The sequence below is a fragment of the Uloborus diversus genome, chromosome 7 (genome assembly GCF_026930045.1).
Source record: "Uloborus diversus isolate 005 chromosome 7, Udiv.v.3.1, whole genome shotgun sequence".
NCBI classification, from domain to species: domain Eukaryota; kingdom Metazoa; phylum Arthropoda; class Arachnida; order Araneae; family Uloboridae; genus Uloborus; species Uloborus diversus.
This window is the reverse complement of record NC_072737.1, coordinates 36865115-36888957: the sequence shown is the minus strand read 5'-3', so window position 1 is coordinate 36888957 and position 23843 is coordinate 36865115. Positions and strand designations below refer to the sequence as shown.

General features: G+C 34.2%; 1 protein-coding gene across 1 annotated transcript in view; it reads right to left on the bottom strand.

Moving 5' to 3' along the window:
- Nucleotides 1–10814, bottom strand: part of LOC129227063 (urease subunit alpha-like) — a 32560-nt gene extending 21746 nt beyond the window's left edge. The window contains exons 1-6 of the mRNA XM_054861707.1: nucleotides 10689–10814; nucleotides 9279–9345; nucleotides 7585–7667; nucleotides 5303–5401; nucleotides 3795–3947; nucleotides 725–802 (exon numbers count right to left, since the gene is read on the bottom strand). Coding sequence (XP_054717682.1) covers nucleotides 725–802; nucleotides 3795–3947; nucleotides 5303–5401; nucleotides 7585–7667; nucleotides 9279–9345; nucleotides 10689–10814 — 606 coding nt within the window. The remainder of the gene's footprint in view (nucleotides 1–724; nucleotides 803–3794; nucleotides 3948–5302; nucleotides 5402–7584; nucleotides 7668–9278; nucleotides 9346–10688) is intronic.
- Between the last annotated feature and the right edge of the window lie 13029 nt (nucleotides 10815–23843).

Here is a 23843-nt window from a genome sequence, read left to right as displayed (position 1 = left end):
CGTGACTGGAGTTTTGCGTATTCGAATGATGCTGGGATATTAATTAATTCTGACAGTCAAATGCTAAATTTTATGTTTAGGTTATTGAATGATTCTTCTCAACAATTTCACTAACGAATAATTGGTTATCAAGTGGTTCTTTCAAATAATTGAAAAATCTAAAGATAAGTTTTTGAATAATTGTTTTTACTGATGTGATAATCAAAGGGTTAGTCAGTTTGTTGACAGATTGCTATGACCATCGATCATTAGATTTTTCACCGTCATTTGTCATTTAACTGTTCATCTCTGAGTCACTTTGAATATTTTTTTAAATATTTAAATGCAAAAATCAATGCAGCTTGAAAATAACTTGATACAAAATCCTTCTATTTTGAAACCATTCGAACTAATAACTTGATAATTAATCACTCGATTACAAAGTCATTTATTTGATAGATTCTCATGATAACCGATCATTCCAAAGAACCACACGATAACAGATCATGTGAAAATAGTTAAAAACCCAAAGTTTAAACATTTTAATCCAGTTCTCAAATAGTCATGAACATTTTATTGATTCGACTATGGTCATTCGGTTACATCCATCACTAAATTTAAACGGCCTTAAAAATGTTTTACTGAGACAGAAATGTTTTTTGATTCCTTAATTTGTACATTGATATGTCAAAATAATAATAATAATAATAAGATAGATGCAGATAATAATCAATGATAAATTTACCAGTCTCATTCCATATGATAAAGCTCTATCAAAAACCAGCTGCTTGTTTGTTTCGATGAAGTGGTAATGACTACCAACCTGTTGAAAAGTCATGAATTTATGAATAATTTTTGAGAGAAATCAAAATCTAATTAAGACATATAAGTTCGTTTCTACTGCTTGTTAGGAAGTTAGGTGTTACAACCCTAAGTCTTTGAAAATTTTATATTTTAAAACATACTTGATACACCAGACACGTATGCTACACTACACTTTTTGAAACAATAATTTTAGAGATTTTTTATTTTAATTCTTCAGTTAAGAAGAACTTTTTTGATAAAATACTTCAGCAAGTTTTCAAGTCTCCCTTTATAACCTCCCAAAATATTTTTAGCATTTTTTGCATTGCTAAATTAAATTAATTTTTTTAATTAACGTATTCATGGAAATAAGTGTACTTGTTATCGTTTATAGGGTTCAATCATTAGTTAAGCAGAAAATGTTATTGATATGGGTATTTTAATAAATCAGGATTTCAAGTTTAGTCAACAGTGCAGCACTGCAAGTAACAAAGCCAACAGAATGCTTGTGTTTATCAATAGATCTATTTCAAACAAATTTAGGAAGGTTCTGCCTTTATATAGGAGTTTAGTAAGACCCCATGTTTGGGGTATACTGTGCAGTTTTGGTCGCCTTATCTGAGGAAATTCGTGTATTGGAAAGGGTTCAAATAAGGGTAACTAGACAAGTAAGGGGATTTTCAGATTTAGATTATGATATCAGACTTAATAGGCTTAATATGTATAGCCTAGAGCAAAGGAGAGCCAGAGGGGACATGATTCAGTTGTTTAAATTTATCAAAATGAATGATGTTAATGAATTAAATTTTTGCACCGAAAGCAGGACGAGGGGTCAATGTTTTAAGCTATTCAAATCTCAGGCTAACCTGGAAATAAGAAAAAACTACTACTTCAGTAGGGTCGTGGGCACTTGGAACAGCTTACCGGAAAAGTCGGTAATGAGCAAAAGGTTAGATAGCTGTATAAGGGCCATTGATCTTCATTGAGGACTAATTAATTGACTAGGACCAGCCTAGCTGGGCCAAGAGCCTGTTGCTGGTCATCACATTTGTATTTGTATATGTTCCTCTGTAAAGATCCAAAAATATACTATCCTACAAGCTGCAAGTCTTGACTTTTGAAATAGCACTTGGATCGGTGCCTTCCAAACGGGAAATGAAGTGGAGTCATACAAAGTAACGAGACACCTGGCGTTGCTGTTAGAGCATACTGTACTAGACGCTGAGATACTGGCCGTACTGTACATTGCGCTGGGAACTGGTTGGACGATACTGTACATTCCTCTGGGATACTGGTTGGGAGGTACTTGACTTTGCAATACTTTACACGGCTCTGGGAAGACTGAAAACAGCGCCCATTTAATGATGCATGAGTGGGAGAAAAAGGTTTAGGTATTTTCTCAATTTCTTTCTCTGGGATACTGGTTGGGAGGTACTTGACTTTGCAATACTTTACACGGCTCTAAGAAGACTGAAAACAGCGCCCATTTAATGATGCATGAGTGGGAGAAAAAGGTTTAGGTATTTTCTCAATTTCTTTCTGAAGTCATGTTCAAAATTCATTAAAAATATGATAAATCCTCTAAAAGAAATAAGAGGATTTTCTTTTGGTAAACTTTATGTTTACGGCGGCTTTCCTTGAAATACATTCAGATTTCAATGAAACAAAAGTATCAAACAACTTAACTTCGTTCAATACGAGCAGAGTCATCGGTTGAGCTAGGAACCCCTAAATGCGACATACGCTGTCAATATGACAGTCTATCTCTAGATTTACTTCCACTCTTTGACTTCTCTCACGGCAGACTATCGCAGAGCATTTTATTGATATTTTTAGAATAATTTTTCGTTCCCTCTGTTGAGGACTTCTAAATCCTTCCTGAAAAAAGTAAACTGATGTAGTGAATTTTCTATATCACCACTCAAGTGTGATTTAGGTGATTAAGTGTTTATAATAGTGTTTCTCAGTTTGTATACATGAGTTGTGCAATGTCCAACAATCTATAACTTATACTTCTGAAAAAAATGTCTAGCTGGTAGAAATTGTTGCATTTAACTTTCCATCCTTCAGAGCGTTTCACGTAATATCCAGGACTGCAGAATCGGAGTCAGATTGGTTTCAGAGTAAAGGAGCCGAAAGCTGAAACTTCCAAGAATCGGAGTCGATCATTTTCCCTCAAATTTCGCCACTTGCGAAGTAGGAGTCGGTGTCGAACAGATTTTGGGGTAAAGGTGTCGGAGTTGAGTTGAAAACTCTGAAATTTCCAGAGTCGGAGTCGGTAATTTTCGCTTCGACTTCGCAGCCCTGGTAAAATTGCGATGGCAAATGCAAGCGAATATTCCATCCTCTTAGATTCTATAAGGTGGCTATTGTAAAAGAGAAGCTCTGCGTAAAAAGAGTCTTTTACAAAAGGTATTAGAAATGATCACCATGAACTATAGATGATTTTCAAAATATGAGATAAACACACCAGTAGTGGCCAGTGCTTAATAGTGCTTCAGTAGTGGCCACTTCAAAGTTTACATTTGAAAATATAGGATTCCAGGTTTCCCAACGCATTCAAACGTAGAGGGACGCACTTTTAAATCCATTGGGTACCTGGAATCCATGAGCGCCCATCTGCAAAATTTTTAGGGGGGGGGGGTTCCGGATATTTTCCCCATAGTAACCGATTTCAGTACAGATTAGAGTTATTAGAATTTGATATTTTTAATAACTTTCACTATAGGCTGGAAAAGAAATGTTTTATCATTTTTGCAAAGAAAAAAGTACTAAAAGCAAGGAAGTTCTAATTTCAAAGGGGGGGGGGGCTTGAGCCCTCACTTGCCCCCCCGTATGGGCGCCCTTGCTGGAATCCAATTTTTTCAAAGATAAACCTTGAAGTGGCCCTACAATGCAATCCTGTTAAGTCCTGATAAAGTCCTTGTTGAACCTTATCTGATAATTTTGTGCCTACAAAAAACTGAGCCGTAACCATTGTAAAAATTATAGCATGTATTATCATTTCCTACCTGAATGGGTCTGTCACACATACTTGTCACTTGGATAGCAATTCTTCTTCTTCCCTCGTTTAGAGAAATGGGACCACCATCAATTTTGGGCAAGACAGCTCCAGGAGGAATTCTCCTAATTGACGGGGGCTCATCTTTATCAGAATTTCCTTCCTGAAATAATACAGAGAAGATTTTCATTCGTCAAAATGAAAATTAGCTGGCGGACTCATTTTTTGCTATCTAATCGGAGAATGCATTGAAAGAAGCCCTTTTCTAAAAGTGTAAACCATCCCCTAATACTTTGAGACAGATTGGAAGGCTGTGAAATTGAAATAAAGAACCTTTTCCATTTTTTTTAAATACAAATTACCGTCTATTGAATAAACAGTGAAAAGCTTGGTTAAATTTTAGTTAAATTATTTGGATCGAGTGTGCGAATTATCATAATGCAAGTCAATTAATAGTAAGATTTTCTTGATGATAAATTTTAGTCCTCAATGTAAAAGGAGGAAAACAAAGCAGAAGTTAACGAAAAACTAACGGCGAACTTTTCGTGTAAAGCTTTTCCATTTTATTGGAAAATTTTAATCGAGCTCGCTACAACAAAGCTTGATGATCACTGGTAGAAATCATCTAAATCAGTTCTGCTCAAAATAAATCTTGTCCAATCTTCTAGGTGTGTTTTTTGGTATTGGTGGATTTAACTGTCGGATATAAACTGTCAAATGTTGATGATTTGAGAACATAAACTGGCATTTTATTCAATTGCTAGAATCAAATATTTAGTACGAAATAAAATATACTTAGTAGTTAAAAATTGATATTTTGCATCACATGTTTTAATTTTGTTGCCACTATATATTCGATTGAGGCGGTCGCGGCAGGGGTTCGCTTTAAGTAAAGCATTATTTTCTAAAAAAAATAAAATAAAATGGAAACAATAATTTTATTATGTTCAAAATATGTATAGATGAATAGAAAAATAAATAGAAATAAAGTGTCGCACCCTTTTAACATAAAACATTACGCCTTTGAAACCTTCAGAAAAATCTGTTATTTATTAAATTGAGCACAAATTAACTTTTCCCGAAAAAAATTCGGGTCTAACAAAGATATGAACCCGAAACAAACTTATTCAGATATATATTCGAGTATAACATTACAATGCATTCAAAAAAAAAAAAAAAAAATCCGATTATGGATTACTAGTGCCCGAGATAATCTCGGGCATGACAGTTAAAAGTTTAAGGTTTGAAAAAAGTTTTAAAATGGATGCCACAGCGTTGACAACCATTTTTTAAACGTGGGTGAAACGAAGTGTGTAACTTGGATAAATAAATATATTTATGTGTAACTGTATTTTAAAATGATTGTCACAGTGCTGACTACTATTTTTTAAACGTATAGCTGAAGCGAAGTATGCAACCATGGTAAATAACTGTCATTGAAACTAATTTACTTTTTATGACGCATACTAAGCTGTACTTAAGATTCAAGAAGAGTGGATGCTAAATATGTAACTGTACTTTTGTGAAAATCTTTGTATCTGGTACTGGTAAAAAGCTGCCTTCTAACGCCAACGATAAATCTCCATGTTCTCGACATATTGGATGTGATACAGTAACCTGCAAAAGAAAAAGTGAAGTAATATTTTGAAATGGGGTCGTTTCCAAAATTTTAAAAGTATTTTTTTCTGAAAAGAACATGCTTAAAAACATAGGATCTAATATTTTTTTAAATAATTTGTTTTTGTTTAATATTTTTAAAAAATTGCTTAAATCAGTGTGCTTCCATTATTTACATTTCTTGCCGATGACATCACAAATGATGAAATGCCATTCTGTGTTGCCATTCACAGATCAAAATATTTAATTCGCATTTTTACTCACGTGTATTGGCTACAATATGGTTGATAGTAAGCGTAAAGCGCAATTTTGATTCGCTGCTTGATTACCATAACGTGGAAACGCGGTACAAAATGCGCCAAAGAGCATCATTTGTGATGTCATCAAGACCACGGCTTGTTTGAAAAATCGAATATTTAAAAAAATTAATTAAAAAATAACTGTTGGGAAAATGAAAGAATTTTCTGGGTCCATGTTATTTTCTTTGCTTATTCTATCAATTTCAGTGACTAAAAGTACTACTTTTGACTGAAGGAAACAACCCCATTCTAAACTGTTTAAGGAGTTAAAAAAACTCTGAAATAAAAAAGAATTTCATTATCTTAATTTTTAAAAACAGAAAAAAAAGCTTGTAATGCTAAAATGGATAAAAACTAACTCTCAATCAGGGTTACTTTGCATACAAGTTTTTGTTTCAATCCCTGCATTACTTCTGGAGTAACAGTGCTTACAAGAAAGTAGGAGCTTCAACTAAAGAAGTATTGCAATTATTGCGCAAACAAATCCAAGAGATAATTGATGAATGATCAAATGTGTTCAGTAACTCTTTAAACGAGTAAATTCATTTAAATTCAAAACCTTTTCATTATCAAATCCATTTTCCTCAGGATACAGAAGATAGTGAAAAGAAAATTCCGTACCTCGAGATAGAAGATTTTCAGTCCGAAAATTGCGATTTTCCGTTTATTAGTGCATTGTATGTAGAAGCATATTCCTCATCGAGCCATGTGAATGTAATTCTTTTTTTAAAAAATCCTTTTCAATTTTTCCAAGGTTTAAACAGTGCGCGTCCCACCCTTTGCCAGAAAAACGCTTTTGCTCTCTCCTGTCAAATTAACCATATTATGACTAACGTCCTTCTGGCTTTAAGGTACAGAATTATGCTGAAGATTTAAAAAAATCCATCCTCGAATGACGATAAATAGAAGACACGTCTAAATCCAAGAGACAACGAATAAGACCCTTAACCTTTGAACCATTGTAGTTTTCAAATTAAGCTGTTGTTTCAAAATTTATTTCTGCATCTAGATTCCTTGTCCTGCAAAGTTAATTAGCTTCACTAAGAAAAACTAACAGAAAATTTTGAAACTTATGACAAATAATTAGACGTTTGAGAATTATTTGTTACTTTTTTGTTGTAAATTTATATTTTAATTGATGGAAAGCTTGATTTGTCGACCTTATTCACCTACGAGTATGTATTGACTATAATCACTTTTATGTCAAACCCATCCCATGCACTATTGCATGGACTTTTCAGTCACCACTTTATCTATTCCATTGATCAATGTATTGGCGTCATTCCCCTATTCTCTAATTAATTTATCGATTTCCATGGCTATTATATAGACCAGGAGTGTAGTCGTGAGGATATATGGGGATTGCGTTTCGCTATTTTTTAAATTAGAGCACTAATTACCCGTACTTTTTATCTTTTTTTGCATTTAAACATAAGCGTCTTCACCAATGTGTTGACTTTAATCACTTTTTTTGTCGAGCCCATACACTATTGTGTAGACTTTCAATCACCACTTTGTGGAGGCCGGTGACCAATGGCTTTATTCCTCAATTGTCTAATCTATCTATCTCTCTATCAAATTCCATCACCATTATATCGATCAGTTGTGTAGTCGACGGGACGTAAGGGCGTGGCATTTCCATACTTTTTAATTGTGCATTATCCTATCCATTCTTATTAGAATTTTAACATAAGTGACTGCCCATCTTTTTATCTCATTATCCTACCTTTAAACGCCCCTCCTTCTTTTTCACAGAACTACACCACTGAGATTACCTCTACCTCCAACCTTCATTAATTTACAGATTTCAATCACTATTATGTTAACTCTTCAGTTTACAGACTATCGAGGACATTTTGTGCCTTACTCAATATGCGGACATACCAATTTTGTGCCATCAGGAAAAGTTGCTTCAACTTGGACTTCGTGTATTAGGTCTTCAACACCTTTCATTAATTGTTGACGACCTAAAAAGTACAAATATAGTATAAAAAGTACAAATATAGAGAATAAGATCTTTGATATAAATTTTGATTGAAATACTAGTTAATGTCTTTAGACTGGAAGGAGGAGGAGGAGGGGAGAGATTAACAAAACCAAAAAAAAAAAAAAAAAAAACAGAGAACTACTTCAAAAAATATAACATTGGTGCACAGTCTGTAATATATAATTTTCTTAAATAAAAAATTTCCCGATGCCTGACTCCTGAGTATATTTCATTCTTAAATTATATAGAGCAGTGGTCTCATCCTACGGCCTGTTCACAAATCGACCGTCCGTCCAGTCCATCACGTTCCTTTCCTCCCGAAACAGGTTTTCTTTGCTGGTTGCCATGACAGCAAGCCATCTTGGACGGGACCGGTTTCGATTAGAAGAACCTTAATATCTGACGGCCGTCAAAATTAGGACAGCATTTCATTGGTTCCCTCCATGCAGCGAGCTCTTTTCTCTGGTGGGTAACTTCAGCCCCGTGATTGATGTGCGGCGACCGTATGTGAATGCTACTCTATTTTCGTCGCTAGTCCGTCACGTCAAAAAACGGGATGAACGGGACGGATTGCCGTCAAGGTTCTTCTGATCGAAACTAATCCTGTCCAAGATGGCTTGCCGTCATGGCAACCAGCAAAGAAAACCTGTTTCGGGTGAAAAACTCGGAATGGACGGAACGGACGGCCGTAGTGCGAACAGGCCCTAGATATCGCCCGCACGTCACGTCCGCAACGAGTTTTTCTCCCTAAAACCAGTTTTCCGCCGGCGTTGCCATGACAGCAAGCCGTATCGTATGTATAGAACCCTCAACGTGACGAGAAGCTAGATATTTGACGTCCGTCCAGTTGTGAGTCGCCTTTCATTGATCTCCACAAGATTATCTCTATTGGGTGAGTACTGTCATGTGCTTTACGTTGCGTCCGCAATTTATGAAGGCTTCTACCCTTTCGGAAAACGTACGTCTGTCCGTAACGTGCCAAACGTGACGTGCGCAAGATGTCTGAATTACTCTTCACGAGCCACATACGACTCGCGAAACTAACTCGTGTGGGCCGTCGTTTTGTGCAATGCTACAAATAAGAAATCACGGTTATTCAAAATGTCGCGCATTTTGGGCCAAATATTCAGAAACTGGTTTCTGGAAAGAAGATGCAATTAATAAATAAGCATCAAGTCATGATAACAACAATTTTTCGACATTTGTTACTTTCTCCCCTTTTTTATATTTTACATCAACATTTCGAAAACTTGGAAATTTTATATGTGTTCTGGTCCGCAAGAGTCGTTGAAATATGAGGTGCGGCCCTCGCGTAAAAAAAACAATTTGAGCAATGGGCTCTTGAACTATAAATTGAACTAACTTTGCATCGGACGTTGACTAATATAGCAAGGAAACCACTTTAAAAATTACTTTGAGACAGATCTACATAAGGGTAGGGTAGGACTACGTAAAAAAGCTTTACGATTTAATTGATTCTGTGAGCCGATAGAGCTCAAAGTCTTCACCGCTATAGACAATTTTTAAAGTAGACATTTATAATTCATTCGTTGAAATCATTTGTTTCGAGTTAAAAAACGTTGAAACTTACCAAGAAGCAGGCGACCTTTATTCATTAGTATTGCGACTGTATCTCCATTCCGAGCAAATTCCTGGATCTGAAGTGAAAAAGTATTTCTTGGCTAGCTAGCACAAATAAACAATGCATACACACTTGAATATTAATACAGTGGACGCCGGTTGATTGACTCAGTGGTTAATTGAATCAACCGCTTTAATGAATCAAATTGTTAAAAACAGAATAAAATCCAGCTTTATTAAATTAGCCGCTTTATTGAATCAGCCGCTTTATAGAATCACTAGTGGTACCCGCACGGCTTTGCCCGTAATAGAAAAATTAAAAGATCTTTTTGTTCGCCTGTATATTTACAAATAATGTATGGTGAATTTTCCCGTTAATTGACTTGTACCCATGTTACGGTTCCACGTTATGATAATTTCGTATCTCGCCAATTGGCTTGGGCCCATGTTAAGGTTCCACGTTATGATAATTTCGTAATTTACTCGTCCATCTTATGATAGTTTTGCTTTTAAAATTGGAATAGAAAAAGAACCACATCGAATTTTCAAAAAATCGCTTCGAGGTGCACACCCCCATGCTACAAACTATGTGCCAAATTTCATGAAAATCAGTCGAATGGTCTAGGTGCTATGCGCGTCACAGAGATCCAGACATCCAGACAGAGAGATTTTCAGCTTTATTATTAGTAAACAAAACTGTTTAGAACAAACGTGATTCATATAGGAGGTGGCTATTGTATAAACTAAAAAAATTCCACTCTATAGATGCTGAAAAATTTGTTTTGACGGTGCACTTTTTCTAGATTTTACTACTTTTTCAGAAAGAAATCTTCATTTATTGGTTTTAGAATCAAAAACAATTTTGTCATACTCCTCAATAAGTGTTTAATGTTTTACATCACAGCAACGATTGGTTAAAGTGAGTGTTTAAAACTCAGTAAATTATTTATTTTGTTGTAATTTATTTTTCGAATCGCAAATGCAGTGAAATCCCGTTACAACGAATACCAGTACAACGAAATATCAGTTTCAAAGAATTACATTTTCAGTCCTGATTTAATTTCTATTACATTGATTGAACTCCATTACAACGAAATTTCCGTTACAACGAACAGAATTTGCGGTCCCTTGAAGTTCGTTGTAACAGGATTTCACTAGTTATTTTTAGGTACTGAAAAAGCAATAATTTGGGATACAATTACGAACATTCAGACAGCTAAACCAACAGTTAAATTTTCAAAAAACATTTTTTTAATAGATATTTGAGCTTAGTTTATTTATTTATTGCATCAGCTATTTTTGCGTTAACTGTTAATTTCCTTAAAAGTTGATACCTTTTAATTTACGAGTAAATTGAAAGTTATTATTTGTTCATTTTAAGTATTTAATAATAAAAACTTGACAAAATGAAATCTTTTACCTGGCAAGCGATTAGTGCAACAGTTTCTGGATGGTTTAATCGACAACCTCTGGCAAGTCGCTTCTGGGCCAGATATCCTGCTTGGTGTACAAGTAGGCTTTCGCGTTCTCGAGCACTCAGGCGCATTGCTCAACACTAAAAAAGGGGCTTCCCGAACGTTTTAGGGCGTTCTTCTTGAGTCAACAGGTGTTACTACAAAAAAGAGAGTTGCATCTGCTAGAAAATGTAAATATGTGTATACAATTTAAAAAAAAAACAGTACTGCCTGAAAGTCTGAAAAACTGGACTTTCATAAAGGTTTTTAGTAACATTGTAGCTTCTTCTTAAGTAGCGCTACCAAAGTTACTTGAAAATAAGCTATAGTCAAGTACTTGGGACATTTTGCCGAATTTAGGTTTGACGACTGGTACACCAGTAAGTATTTCACCAGTAAAAAAAATAAGTAGTGTTACAGAATAAATGAATAGTTAGCTTTTGAGGCTATGTGAGTTAAATATTGATGTATCAGCTTTATGGGTTAGTTTAATGATGTTGAAAATTTCAAAAAAAATATATGCGATTTTTAAGTATGGAAATAACTTTGGTTACCTACGTTCTTAATGCGACAAAAATTCAGCTGCATTAAGAATTATTTGGGTTCAACAATTGCGTTTATACATCCAAATATTGAGGGGAACACTGAAAAAATTACATCCAAAGGAATTAAGAAGGTTGGGGAGACATTCAAAATTTTCAGTCGCAAGTATACATTCTGAACTTATTCAACGTTTGCAAAATTATATTATTTCTGCAAAATGTTATTTTTCTTTATTGAGTAGTAAAATAAATTTCTTTAAATGATAGTTAGTGCTCCAAACTATTATCTATTGCTGCATAAATAAAAGAAAGTTGAAAATGTTAGGGACCCGTGTCCCAAGTTAGGGAGGGTGGCCCCTAACTTGGGACAATGAATATTTTCTTGTTTTCTTTTTTTTTTAAGGGACATATCTACGCATCTATACTTTGTCCTTAGGTAAGTTATATGGCACATCCTAAAAATAGAATATTTCGCTTGAATGGAAAACATATAACTAATGTGCTACTAAAGGTAAAAGTTCAAAACTGTCCCAGGTATGGGCATTTGACTGCATATCGTTACTAGAAAATTTTATGCAATGCCAGATTTTTGAGTATCCAGCAGTTTTTTTTTTAACGTATTCTCTTTTCTTTCTTTCTTTTTTTTTTCCCCACTGTAGTTGAGAAACGCTCATAGTGTTTTCAGGAGAGACTGTAGTAATGTCACACAATCAACTAAATGTAAATATTAAGTCCAACTGATGGCACGTTTTAAAGTCCTATCAGCAAATAAGGGTACATAAATAATCTGTTAGTAAGTGGATAATAAATTGTTAAAAAGGTAAATAAAATGTTAAAATGGGGAAATTAATAGTCAGTGCTGGTTAAGAAAGAGGATTTTAATGAACAGATAATAAGGCAAATTATGATTAAAACGGATATAAATGCTAAATAAAGTGTTTTCTTGCTTTTCAAACTTTTCAATAGATGATGGGATTTTCCAAGTTACATCCTTTCCATTGTTGGATTGCAGCTCAATTGAAGCTCGCTGGTAATGACGCAAACCAAACTAATAATAAATCCAGTAGAGAAGGTTAAGAGTTGAATGAATGTGATATCTGGAATCGTGCCTTTACATAGGCTTGCCAGATTTCTGAAATGGTCAACCGGGACTCCGGAATGCCTCCCCCTTCCCCCCGTCGCAAGTATTCATAAGCGAACACACCCCTGGCTGATTTTTAGTGTGTTTTAGAGTGTTTCATTCTTAATGCTAAGAATAAATGGTAACGATTTATGAGCCTTAACCAGGGGTAGTAATAAATGACACAAGCAGATAAATTTAAACATTTCATTTCTTACATGTTTAAATATTTCTTCTTACTTTTGTAAGAAGAGTACTTTGAATGAGAAATAAAATTTTGATCATTTTTTACATGTATTTTTATTTGCTAAGACTTTTTTTAGAAAGTCTTTTTTTGGTTTTTATCTTGTAAAAATCCTCACAGGCAGATCCTATAGCGATTTTACAAGTCTATGTTTCAAATGACAAAGTAATTATCCTAAATAATCCTCCACAGTTTATTATTTTTGGACTTTTTTGGTCTTCTGTAATCAAATTTATCTTTTCCGGGACGTGAAGTAAACTGGCCGGACACCGGGATTTTGGCTGAAAACCGGACTGTCCCGATCAAACCGGGACGTCTGGCAAGCCTACTTTACAAGACAATATTTTTCTTCAATGTTGGCAGCAATGAAATACCGCAACAAAATTATCGGATTTTATACAATTCGTTTCTCATAAAAAGCTTTAAGGCTATTGCATTACATTTTTGATTTTTGATATTTATTTGCCTGATGCCGTAATGACAAAATCCTCCAAGTGAATCAATACCTCTGGTGGTTCAGGTTCAGGAATTGCTCAGTTTCTGGTATGGATAAAAAATTAGAGCTGTTTTCAGGGCCCCATCCAACAGGTAAAAGCACATAGTTCTAGTAGGTACGGGGGATGTTGGAGTGTGATATGTATGTAATATGTCAGTGTTTCATTAGTAAGAAATAAATGGTGTTACAGAATCAATGAATAGTTATTTTTTCAGGCTATGTGAGTTAAACTTTGATTCATCAGCGTTATCGGTGAGTTTAATTGTTTTGAAAATTTTGACCAAATAAGCGATTTTTAAGAATTTAAAAAACTTCGGATACCTATGTATACTGAGCAGCGGATGTCCATGGTTTCGTCATACTTTTTCTCAGCTATGTACTTGGGCATTACTTGTGAACATTCATTTCCACTCAGCTAATTCAGTTGAACTAATTTATTCAAAAATTTGAGAAATTACAAATACGCTCCAAGCTTTGGACACTGCTTGAAATTGGGGTACTAAGGCATAAAAAATATGCCTAGGAGGAATATTGAGCGAAAATAAATGCTATAATTGTACCAAGAAAAAAATGGTTAAAAATTTTTCTAAAATGATGACTATTCTGATGACAATAAATGTGTCATACATGCATAGAACAGAAAATTTGTCATTGGTACAAAAAAATCGGAATCTATTGATGAGTAAAAGAAGTTTTGCCGAAGTATTACGAATGTTAGTTCAACTAATGAAAATGAGTCTCAAAGTACAAATGAGAATAATTTATTTTTTATTAATTTCACGAATTATGACGGAATGAAAATGAATATGAAAAGATGGGAAATGAGAAAATTAGGGAGCTACGAATTAGCTGCATGAGGAACTGTTTAGGCTCACCGAATACTTTTATGCTTCCAAATGTATTAAGGGAATGCGTAAATATTGCATTCAAAATAATTAAAAAGGCTGGGGATATAATCAATATTTTTGGAGTAAGTATACATTAGGAAATCTAAAATTTTAAAAGACTGTATTATTTCTATCTCAAGTTGTTTTTTCTTTATTTAGTTGTAAAGTAAACTTCTTTACAATGACAATAAGTGTCCAAAACATGTTTATTTATTTCTTTATGTAAGCGGCCCTATTGCCGCATACATAATAAAATAAATATAAAAAAATAAAGAATAAAATGTTAAGTGTCCTAAGTTAGGAAGGAGAATTTTTAACATGGGACAATGAACATTTTTTTGTTGTTGTTTTATTTTTTAAGGGACATATCTACACATCTATGCCTTGCCTTGAGGTGAAGTACTAAGGCTGTAATTAAAAATATAGTTAGTTAAAATGAAAAATATATAATTAATATACAACTTAAGGTAAAAGTTAAAAATTGTCCCAAGTATGGGCACTTGACTGTATCTGCCAGTTAGGTGCCCATACTTAGTGAAACTGCTTCGAACGAAAATGTTAGCAACCTCAATCTTTTTTTTTTTTTTTTCTAATTGCATTATGATATAACAAGATAGTATCAATCATTTCATCATTACTATAAATATCGCTATGGACCAACTATCACAACAAATCTATCTCCTCTTTGGCACGAATGTTTGCATTAGAGCCAATAAAATTCACAGGTAATGATTCTCTAATTTTGTCGTAAACAAAATTAACCACAGAAAAAGGAAGTGAGAAAAAATTATGTCATACCTTAAAAATGAACCATTCCAACTCGAATTCAAAAAACCCTCTTCTCTTTTCATTTTATTTTGCTTGGTCAGTTACTAGGAATCAGCTTTATCAACGTGGAATCGCTCTGCTGATCTCTGGACCAGTCAGAATATTTTACACTAACAAACGCCATTTTTGTTTGATTGTTGTTTGCTGATTGAGATACGCTAGTTGCTTAAGGAACTTTACTTGAAGCTTAGATAATAGGATCAGTTTCTTCAACTATTAGTAAACATCAGCCACATTTGATACTTTTGATAAGCAAAATAAGAACATCACAGTTGAATGAAACTATATTCCTACACCTCAAGACTAGACAAGCGTAAGATATTCCGTCAACATTTTAGGCGAATGTAGAAACTAAAAAGAATATTCGTCTGGCTATCCCAGAAGTTTTTTGAACTTAAAAATTTAGTATTTGATTATTGTAACAAACTTGTGTCGTTGTGCTGGATAAACATTTGAAATCACACCTAAAAGTTGAACTTAGTTCATGTGGCTTTGAGGTAAGGATTTTACTCTCATTTTATTTATTTACTTATTTTATTTCTATTAATCAATATATTGTTCTTAATGTGTGTGGCACCTTGCTTAAAAAATAATAATAACGATTTGTCCTTTATCAGTAATTTGCAATATTCATTCGCTTCTAGTTTGCCAATCTAATTAATTGTTTCATGAATGCTAATAGGGCTGTTTTTTAAAAGAATGACAAAACTTTCGTATAGATTTTATTTTATTTAATTTTCTCATATTAGTTGATAAACAATATTTTTAGTTACAGTTTATGAAATGTTGGCTGAAAAATGAACTTTTACATACTTTTTTTCGCCTTCGAATAAACCGAGTCAAACTTCAAGTTTCTAATGCAAATACGATGTCTTTTATGAATTCACTTTAATCATTCAGACAAAGGAAGCAACCCTTTTTTTAGCAATTTGTTATTTAATGCAGAACTAATGAACGAGACGGTTAATGCTGCTGAACTACTTTTATTTGCTTAGTATTGGTTGCAGTTTCGGCTACTGCACGTTTTAAGTCGACCTTTAAGCTTGCAACTTGTTCTATCACTTGCCAATTATTGCCGCACATTTTACCTGTATATGCAAGGCTTTTAAAAATTTTAGTCTTTGACCGAACAATGACCAAATCCTGGTCTTTATTTTACCCTTCGGAAAATCTCGTTTCACCCCTATGGAGTTAATCACCCCCCAGGTTGAGAACCGCTGGTTTTAACGAAGTGTGCTTAACGATTAGAGCAACTGTAAAAGTCCTAAAAAATAAGATCTGAGAAGACTCAGTTCCTAAGGGTCGTTATTATTATTCCCAAGTGTTTACGTAAACTTAAGCGTAACTACTGTGAACTGTAAAAACAGTTATTTTCGCGAAAATGAAAATATCGGTGATGCGTGAGCTGAAAATTTCGTGAATATTATATGAATAGAACCAAAAGTTAAAAAATATTTCAGAAAAAAATAATTCACAAAGCTTAAATTTATGCGATTAAATCGAACACGCGAAAATTAAAGTCTTGCGAAATACTTTTTCTCTACGAGATATTAATATGCTAAATTATTAATTTCTCAAGCATATACTATAGACATTCATCGAAATTTTGAGCTCTTTTTCTTATCAGAATGCAAATATTAAAACTCGATGTTGCATCTATTGCCTGTTATTATTATTAATAACATTTGTTTTGTTAGCTATAGATGTAATTACGAAACACTTGCTCAATATAGTAAGTTTGTGCCTAATTGCATTGGCAATCTTTTAATTTGATGCTGTTTTGTACATTATTCCATTAACATTCGCTTGGGCGAAGTTTAACGCCCTTAAATTATAGTATAGTGCCTTCTAGGCACTATAGTTATAGAATGTGGTTCTGATAAATTGAGCTAACACTTTGACATTGTTTATTCCTTTTTGGGGTAAAAGTAATAGGTAAGGGATGGGTAATTCGTGATCAGTTGCGTTGGATTACTTTCATAGTAGTTTTGCAATGATATTCAAACTCATACATGCGCCAATAATACGCTTCTTTTTTCCTGAACTCCCCAAAACCAGGTAAATATTGCCAAAGTATTAGTCATAGTTCCACTTCCACTTATATCACCAGAACCACATTATAATCGTCCTTTTTTTCATAAAAAATAAATTCTTAATTCATTACTTCTCAAGTACACCATACTTGAGTGCCCGATTAAGATATCAGGGGGTCCTAGGCTATAAGCGTTTTCGAGGCCCCTGTGTAGTCAATCCTTACGATTTTAGCCATTGGCGAAAACAGTTTTAGCTATTGATTAAAAGAAGTTAGCCATTTGGGGACCCCTTAAAAAGTCGGAGCCCTAGGCCACGGCCTAGGTGGCCTATTCAGTAATCAGGCCCTGATACTTGGGATAACAGGGTTGTCTCCCCCCCCCCCAGAGCAAGGGTGCTCCCATCCTAAATACTGCAAAGACTCTCCTCCCAAAAGCAAGAGCCCCCAAAAGTAAAATATACCCCTCAAGACAATATCGTTCATTTAGGCCTTCTGCTGGATACCTAAATATTTTTAACTGGGATAAATATTTGTATGATATATGTGGGGCTATAGGAAAAATGTTTTATCAGCATGAAACTTCGAACTTTCGAAAAAAGTTTTTTTTAAATATATATATATATAAATTCGGCTCGAGCTTCCGTTTTCAAATTATATGAAATTTTTTTAAAAAATTGTTTTGACGTAAAAGAAAAATATAAGAGGGTGTGCGACTTGAAAATTGGACTTTCAATTTTTTTTGGGACCCCTAACCGCCATCCAGAGCCGTGTCCAAGGGGAGGGTTTTAGGGGTTAAACCCCTCCCATTGAGGAAAAAATTATAAAAAACCAAATGAAGAAAAGTGTACATTTAGCTTAAAATTAACTTGAATATTGAAGTTTGTGCACAGCATTTTTTTTAACATTCCCAGCAATTTAGAAATGCCCTCCCTCTCTTTATGAACTAAAATCATATTTTAGAAAAACAGTGATGGAGGAAACGTTTAATAGGCTGTCAATACAAAGCATTCACTGCATTTAATATTGCTTCTCAGAGGGAGGTTACGATGACTTGGACGTTTCACAAAAAGAGACAAGTGTTGCCATTATGAAGATTCATAGTAGTTGTGTTAGGTAATGTAATTTGCATCAGCAGCAAACCCATTCCTATTTAGTTTATTTTCACAAAAAGAGACAAGTGTTGCCATTATCAAGATTCTTAGTAGTTGTGTTAGGTAATGTAATTTGCATCAGCAGCAAACCCATTCCTATTTAGTTTATTTTCACAAAAAGAGACAAGTGTTGCCATTATGAAGATTCATAGTAGTTGTGTTAGGTAATGTAATTTGCATCAGCAGCAAACCCATTCCTATTTAGTTTGACAAGCGTTTTCTTAGAATATAAAGTCAGAAAACTTGGTTAAATATTTTTAGTAATTGTTTGTTGCAATAAACTGCACACTAAGCATAATAAGGTTTGAATATAAACAAGCGGTAAAATGAATAAATACTGAGGTTATTAACACAATCAAAATTCACTTTCTGGGAGGAGGGCCATAACGGTCCTTATATGTGCAGTACAACCTTAGAGCAACAATAGAACTGGTAATATTACTTAAAGTCAAATTTTCCGGAAATTCAAACCATCTCCCCCGCCCCCCACTATGTCCCTCATTGTGACTATCAAGCAGAAATGAACTATTTGAGACGCTGGCGTTTTCCTGTTAATACAGAAAAAATGAGAAAACATTGAAACCAGAACCCCTCCCTTGATGAAATCCTGGACACGGGTCTGCCGCCATCGCACTTGAATCGATGATTTTAGAAAGGGCGGTGTAAGCTCTATTGATTTTAATAGGACCTACGCCCCTTCTAAAATTACACATTCCTTTATGTACCCCTTCGTTTAATAGAGGGTCGTTCGCAGGGGGCGTGCGACTTGAAAAACCGACTTTCATTTGTTTGGGGATACCCTAATGATGATAGCTTTTTCATCACAGTAAATTCTTGATTTCGAGTCTCGCTCGCAATATATTTGTGTTCGCTATATATATATATATATATATATATATATATATATATATATATATATATATATAATCGAAAATATTAATTTACGCATAGGATCAGGCTCACTTTGTACAATTTAGGATTTGTATTGTTTCAACACTAACTGGTGGACTAACATGGCGTTTGAAATAGTTCTACACTCACTTGGCACTGCTGTCAACTTTTGTGTTGATAAATCTTTGATACGGTTTTTCGAGTGATTTTCCTGATTTAAACACTGATATTTGCCAGTTTTAGGATGGAAAACTGTACGGGAGTTGATTGCATAATCTAAATTTAGATAATTTATGATGTAACTTGAAGGCCGTCAAATCTCTTATAGAAGTCTTTTTATGGAAAATATTTAACAAATTCTCCGAACAAATAATCAAATTAAGAAAAGGGAAAGTAAAATAGCTAGAATCCTATTTTTGAACATGTATTTGACTTTTAAAATCATAATCTAAATTGAGAGATTTATTATTGTGTAACTTGAAGGCCCTCAAGACTCTCTTATGGAACTTTTTTTAATGAATAACAGTTTCCTCCTTATCGCACCTAAGGAATCAAAACGGATAACGGGTAGTAAGTAAAATAGTGAAATTATGTTTTCAGACAAATATTTAACTTCCCAAATTATAATATAAGTGTAGAGACTTATTGTGAAACTTGAAGGCCGTCAAGATTCTCTTGAAGAATTATTTTAATGAATAACCCTTTCCCACTTCTCCCACCTAAACAGTCAAAATGAATAACGAGTAGTGGGAAAAATGGTGGAACTATTTTTTTTTTTTTTTTTTTGGACAAATATTTGATTTCCCAATTCATCTAAACTAAGAGACTGTTTAACTTAAAGGCAATCAAGACTCTCTTACAGATTTTCTTTAATGAATAACATTTTCCTCCTTCTCCCACCAATCAAAATGGATAACGGGTAGTAAGTAAAATAGTGGAATCATGTTTTCGGACAAATATTTGACTTTCCAAATCATAATCTAAATGAAGAGACTTACTGTGAAACTTGAAGGCCGTCAAGATTCTCCTGCAGAATTATTTTAATGAATAACCCTTTCTCACCTCTCCCACCTAAACAGTCAACATAAATAACGGATAGTAAGGAAAAAGGTGGAGCTATTTTTTCTTTTTGGCAAATATTTGAATTCCCAATTCATCTAAATTAAGAGACTAATTGTGTAACTTGAAGGCAATCAAGACTCTCTTACAGATTTTATTTAATGAAATAACACTTTTCCCCCTTCTCCCACCAATCAAAATGAATAACGGGAAGTAAAGAAAATAGTAGAATAAAGTATTTAGAGAAAAATATTTGACTTCCCAAATACTAATCTAAATTAAGAGAATTGTGACATAAATTGTAGACCGTCAAGACCCTGTTATGAAATTGATTTAATGAATAACATTTACCACTTTCCCCAACTAAAGAATTAAATTAAATAAAGGGTATAGAAAATAGTGGAATGTAGTTTAGGCAGATATTAGACTTCCTAAGTCATGAAAGGAAAACATTAAATTTGTTTTATACTGCTACATATTTCTGATTTCTATTTATAATACAACCAGGCACATATATATATGTGTGTTTGTGGGTGTACAATTCTTATCACACACACACACACACACAATATTTTTTAAATATTTGACCTCCAAAATCATAATCTAAGTGTTTTGACTTATTGTGAAACTTGAAGGCCGTCAAGATATCCTGCAGAATTATTTTAATGAATAACCCTTTCCCACTTCTCCCACCTAAACAGTCAAAATGAATAACGGGTAGTAAGGAAAATGTTGGAACTTTTTTTTGGACAAATATTTGACTTTCCAATTCATCAAAATAAAGAGACTCATTGTGTAACTTGAAGGCAATCAAGACTCTCTTATAGATTTTCTTTAATGAATAACACTTTTCCCCTTCACCCACCAATCAAAGAAAAGAAAATGTAAGTTAATTTCATTTTCACCTGAAATTAACAGAAGTCAGTCACGAAGTAAAGAAAATAATAGAATAAAGTATTTAGACAAAAATATTTGACTTCCCAAATCCTAATCTAAATTAAGAGAATTGTGATATAATTTGTAGACCGTCAAGACTCTGTTATGAAATTGATTTAATGAATAACATTTACCACTTCCCCCAACTAAAGAATTAAATTAAATAACTAAATAATGAAATTAAATAAATAAAATAAATTAAATTAAATATGGAAAATAGTGGAATGATGGTATAGGCAGATATTAGACTTCCTAAGTCCTGAAAGAAAAACATTAAATTTGTTTTATACTGCTACATATTTCTGATTTCTATTTATAATGCAACCAGGCACATATGTGTGTGTGTGTGTGGGTGTACAATTCTTATCAGTATTTTTTAAATGTTTACGAAAACATATTAGAACGAAGTAAACATGGTGGGTCTCTGCTTGATGTCACTAAATGACGGGGCTGCATATCTTTATTTTCAACGAAAAATTAATACTATTGTTGGATAAAGGCATTCCAAGGTTATCGCCAGAACCTTTGCTTTAGCCGTGTTGTCCATCCTAAATACAACAAACATGAATGTAAGGGCTGTTATGACCCATGATCCAATGACCTCCCCCCCCCCTCTTCCAGAGGAAACTTTTGGCTACGCTGTCCAGAAAGAGAAAAAACTTTCTAGAATATAAATTTTAACAGTAATATCTCAATACAGCGAATACCTATACAAGAAAATATCTGCTTCAACGAAATTGCCAAAACGTTGCTTGAATCCCTCTGCAACGAAATTCACGCCACAACGAACAAAATTTGAGATCCCTTGTATTTCGTTGTATCAGGGTTTAACTCTAGAATTTAAAGTGATGAGAAATCAGCAGCAAACTCCAATAAGTTCCATCAAAGTGCCATTCTGGCAGCAACTATCGTTCAAATCTCCATTGGTGAATGAATGGACATTGTCCGATTGCAACAGGTAGCAGAAATCCAATCCAACAACTATCAAAGCTTATCTTTGCCGGTTAAAGAGCTCTCCTGGAAGAGGCGATTTATCTAGAAAATATTGTCGATCTGTATCTTTTCCTGTTCTCAAGAATTTTTCGACACATACAACTGACAATCTGAATTATATTGCATGAATTGCATCACAACGAATTCCAGCTAGAACGAACAAAATTTGAGGTCCCTCAAAATTCGTTGTAACGGGATTTAACTTAACACTATAGCTTGAAAACGGTAGCTATCATCTGCAAGCTCCAACAAGTTTCAACAAGGTACCATTCTAGTCGCAATTATCGATGTCTAAATCTGCCTTGCTTGATGAATGGACACTGATTGCAACAGGTAGCAGAAGCCAAACCAACAACAATCAAAGCTAATCTTTGCCGGTTAAAGAGCTCTCCTCGAAGAGGCGATTTAACTTGAAAATATTGTCGATCTGTATCTCTACCTGTTCCCAAGAAGTTCGCGACACACAGCTGACAGTCCTTCCTCTTGAAAGGATTCTGCAACATGTCTCACCTGAGGGGGACCGATTCGAACAATGGACCACCTTCGAGCACCCTCGAGTGGGCGACGCGGCGTCTGCACGTCACCCCTCGACTCTACCTGGATAATCGTCTGTGAGCAAGGGATCATCTGTGGAACGATTGTGTTCTCGGTGGGGTGCTGGCGCCAATCCTCAGGTAACTTGCTGTCTGGGCAGACGGTGTTTGGGAAAATAAAAGGGAACGGTTTTGCATTCTCATGAGGTGTAATAAACTGTTTTCGATTTTTGGAAGTGCAGTAGAACCTCGTTTATCCGGCCCTCGTTCATTCGGATCTCCAGATAATCCGAATAAAACGTATAGCTTATTTTTTATTTTTTTATATTCACATAGATAATTTCCAACTGTCATAGCAAGAACGGAAAGAAACTGAACATTCGCTTTTTATTTTGGTCAATTGATGAAAAAACGTTTGTGTGACCATCATGCTTCATTTAAACGGACCGCGTGTTTGAAACAAGACAGACGACCAGTTCTTTGTTAAGAAATGAAATGATGTGAAAAGCTTTCATAATTTTTTAATGTCTTGTTAACAATTGCATGTGATTTTATTGCAAAATGTGCTTTTTATTGCAATCAACTGCAATTCTGCTTATTTAAGTATTATTTCGGTTACTACTCATACTACCTGGGTTATCTGGATTTTCGATCGTCCGCTTTTGGTCCCGGCGATCTTAAATTTCAATTTATTGTTAAAACTTCCCTTTGAAAATAGCCAAGCCATAACGTTTGAAAAGATTTCCTGACCGTTTTATTTGAACACTGTTGAACCGCGATTGTTCAGAGTAACGAGGAACCGACCACTTCCTGGAAATCAAGAAACTTATGAATACTGTAAAAGCACTTATTTTTGCGATCTGCAATTTTTGCGAAAATAACGGTATTGGTGATTTTTTGAGCGGAAAATTTCTTGAATTTTATGAACAGAACCAGAAGTTGAAAAATACGTAGCGAAAATATATTTCGCGAAACTGAAATTTTTACGATTGCGACTGGCTCGCGAAAGTTAAAGCTTCACTAAAATAAGTGCTTTTGCAGTGGTATTGAAAATGCTTCAATTTTCAGATAAAGCAGGATAACAAACGGTGTTTCTTCAAAAATGCGTTTTAAAGAGTAGGGTCTGGTGGGGGAAAGTGGTCAATGGGGTAAAGTGGTCATTCGTGAAATAAATGGCTATAGCTTGGAAATAAATGTTCGAATGAATATGAAAATTTTATTATAGAGTAGGACAGTTAGAAACTACATTTTGAATACAAAATTTTACAACTGGAAAAATTTTATTTGGTGAAAAAAAATATTTAGTGTGAATATGAAAAGTTTTTAAATCTAAACACCTCTTTTAACTTCCTTGGGAAATTTTGTTTGTTAGAATTATGAACAGATTGACTTTATAGGAAGCTTCCTAC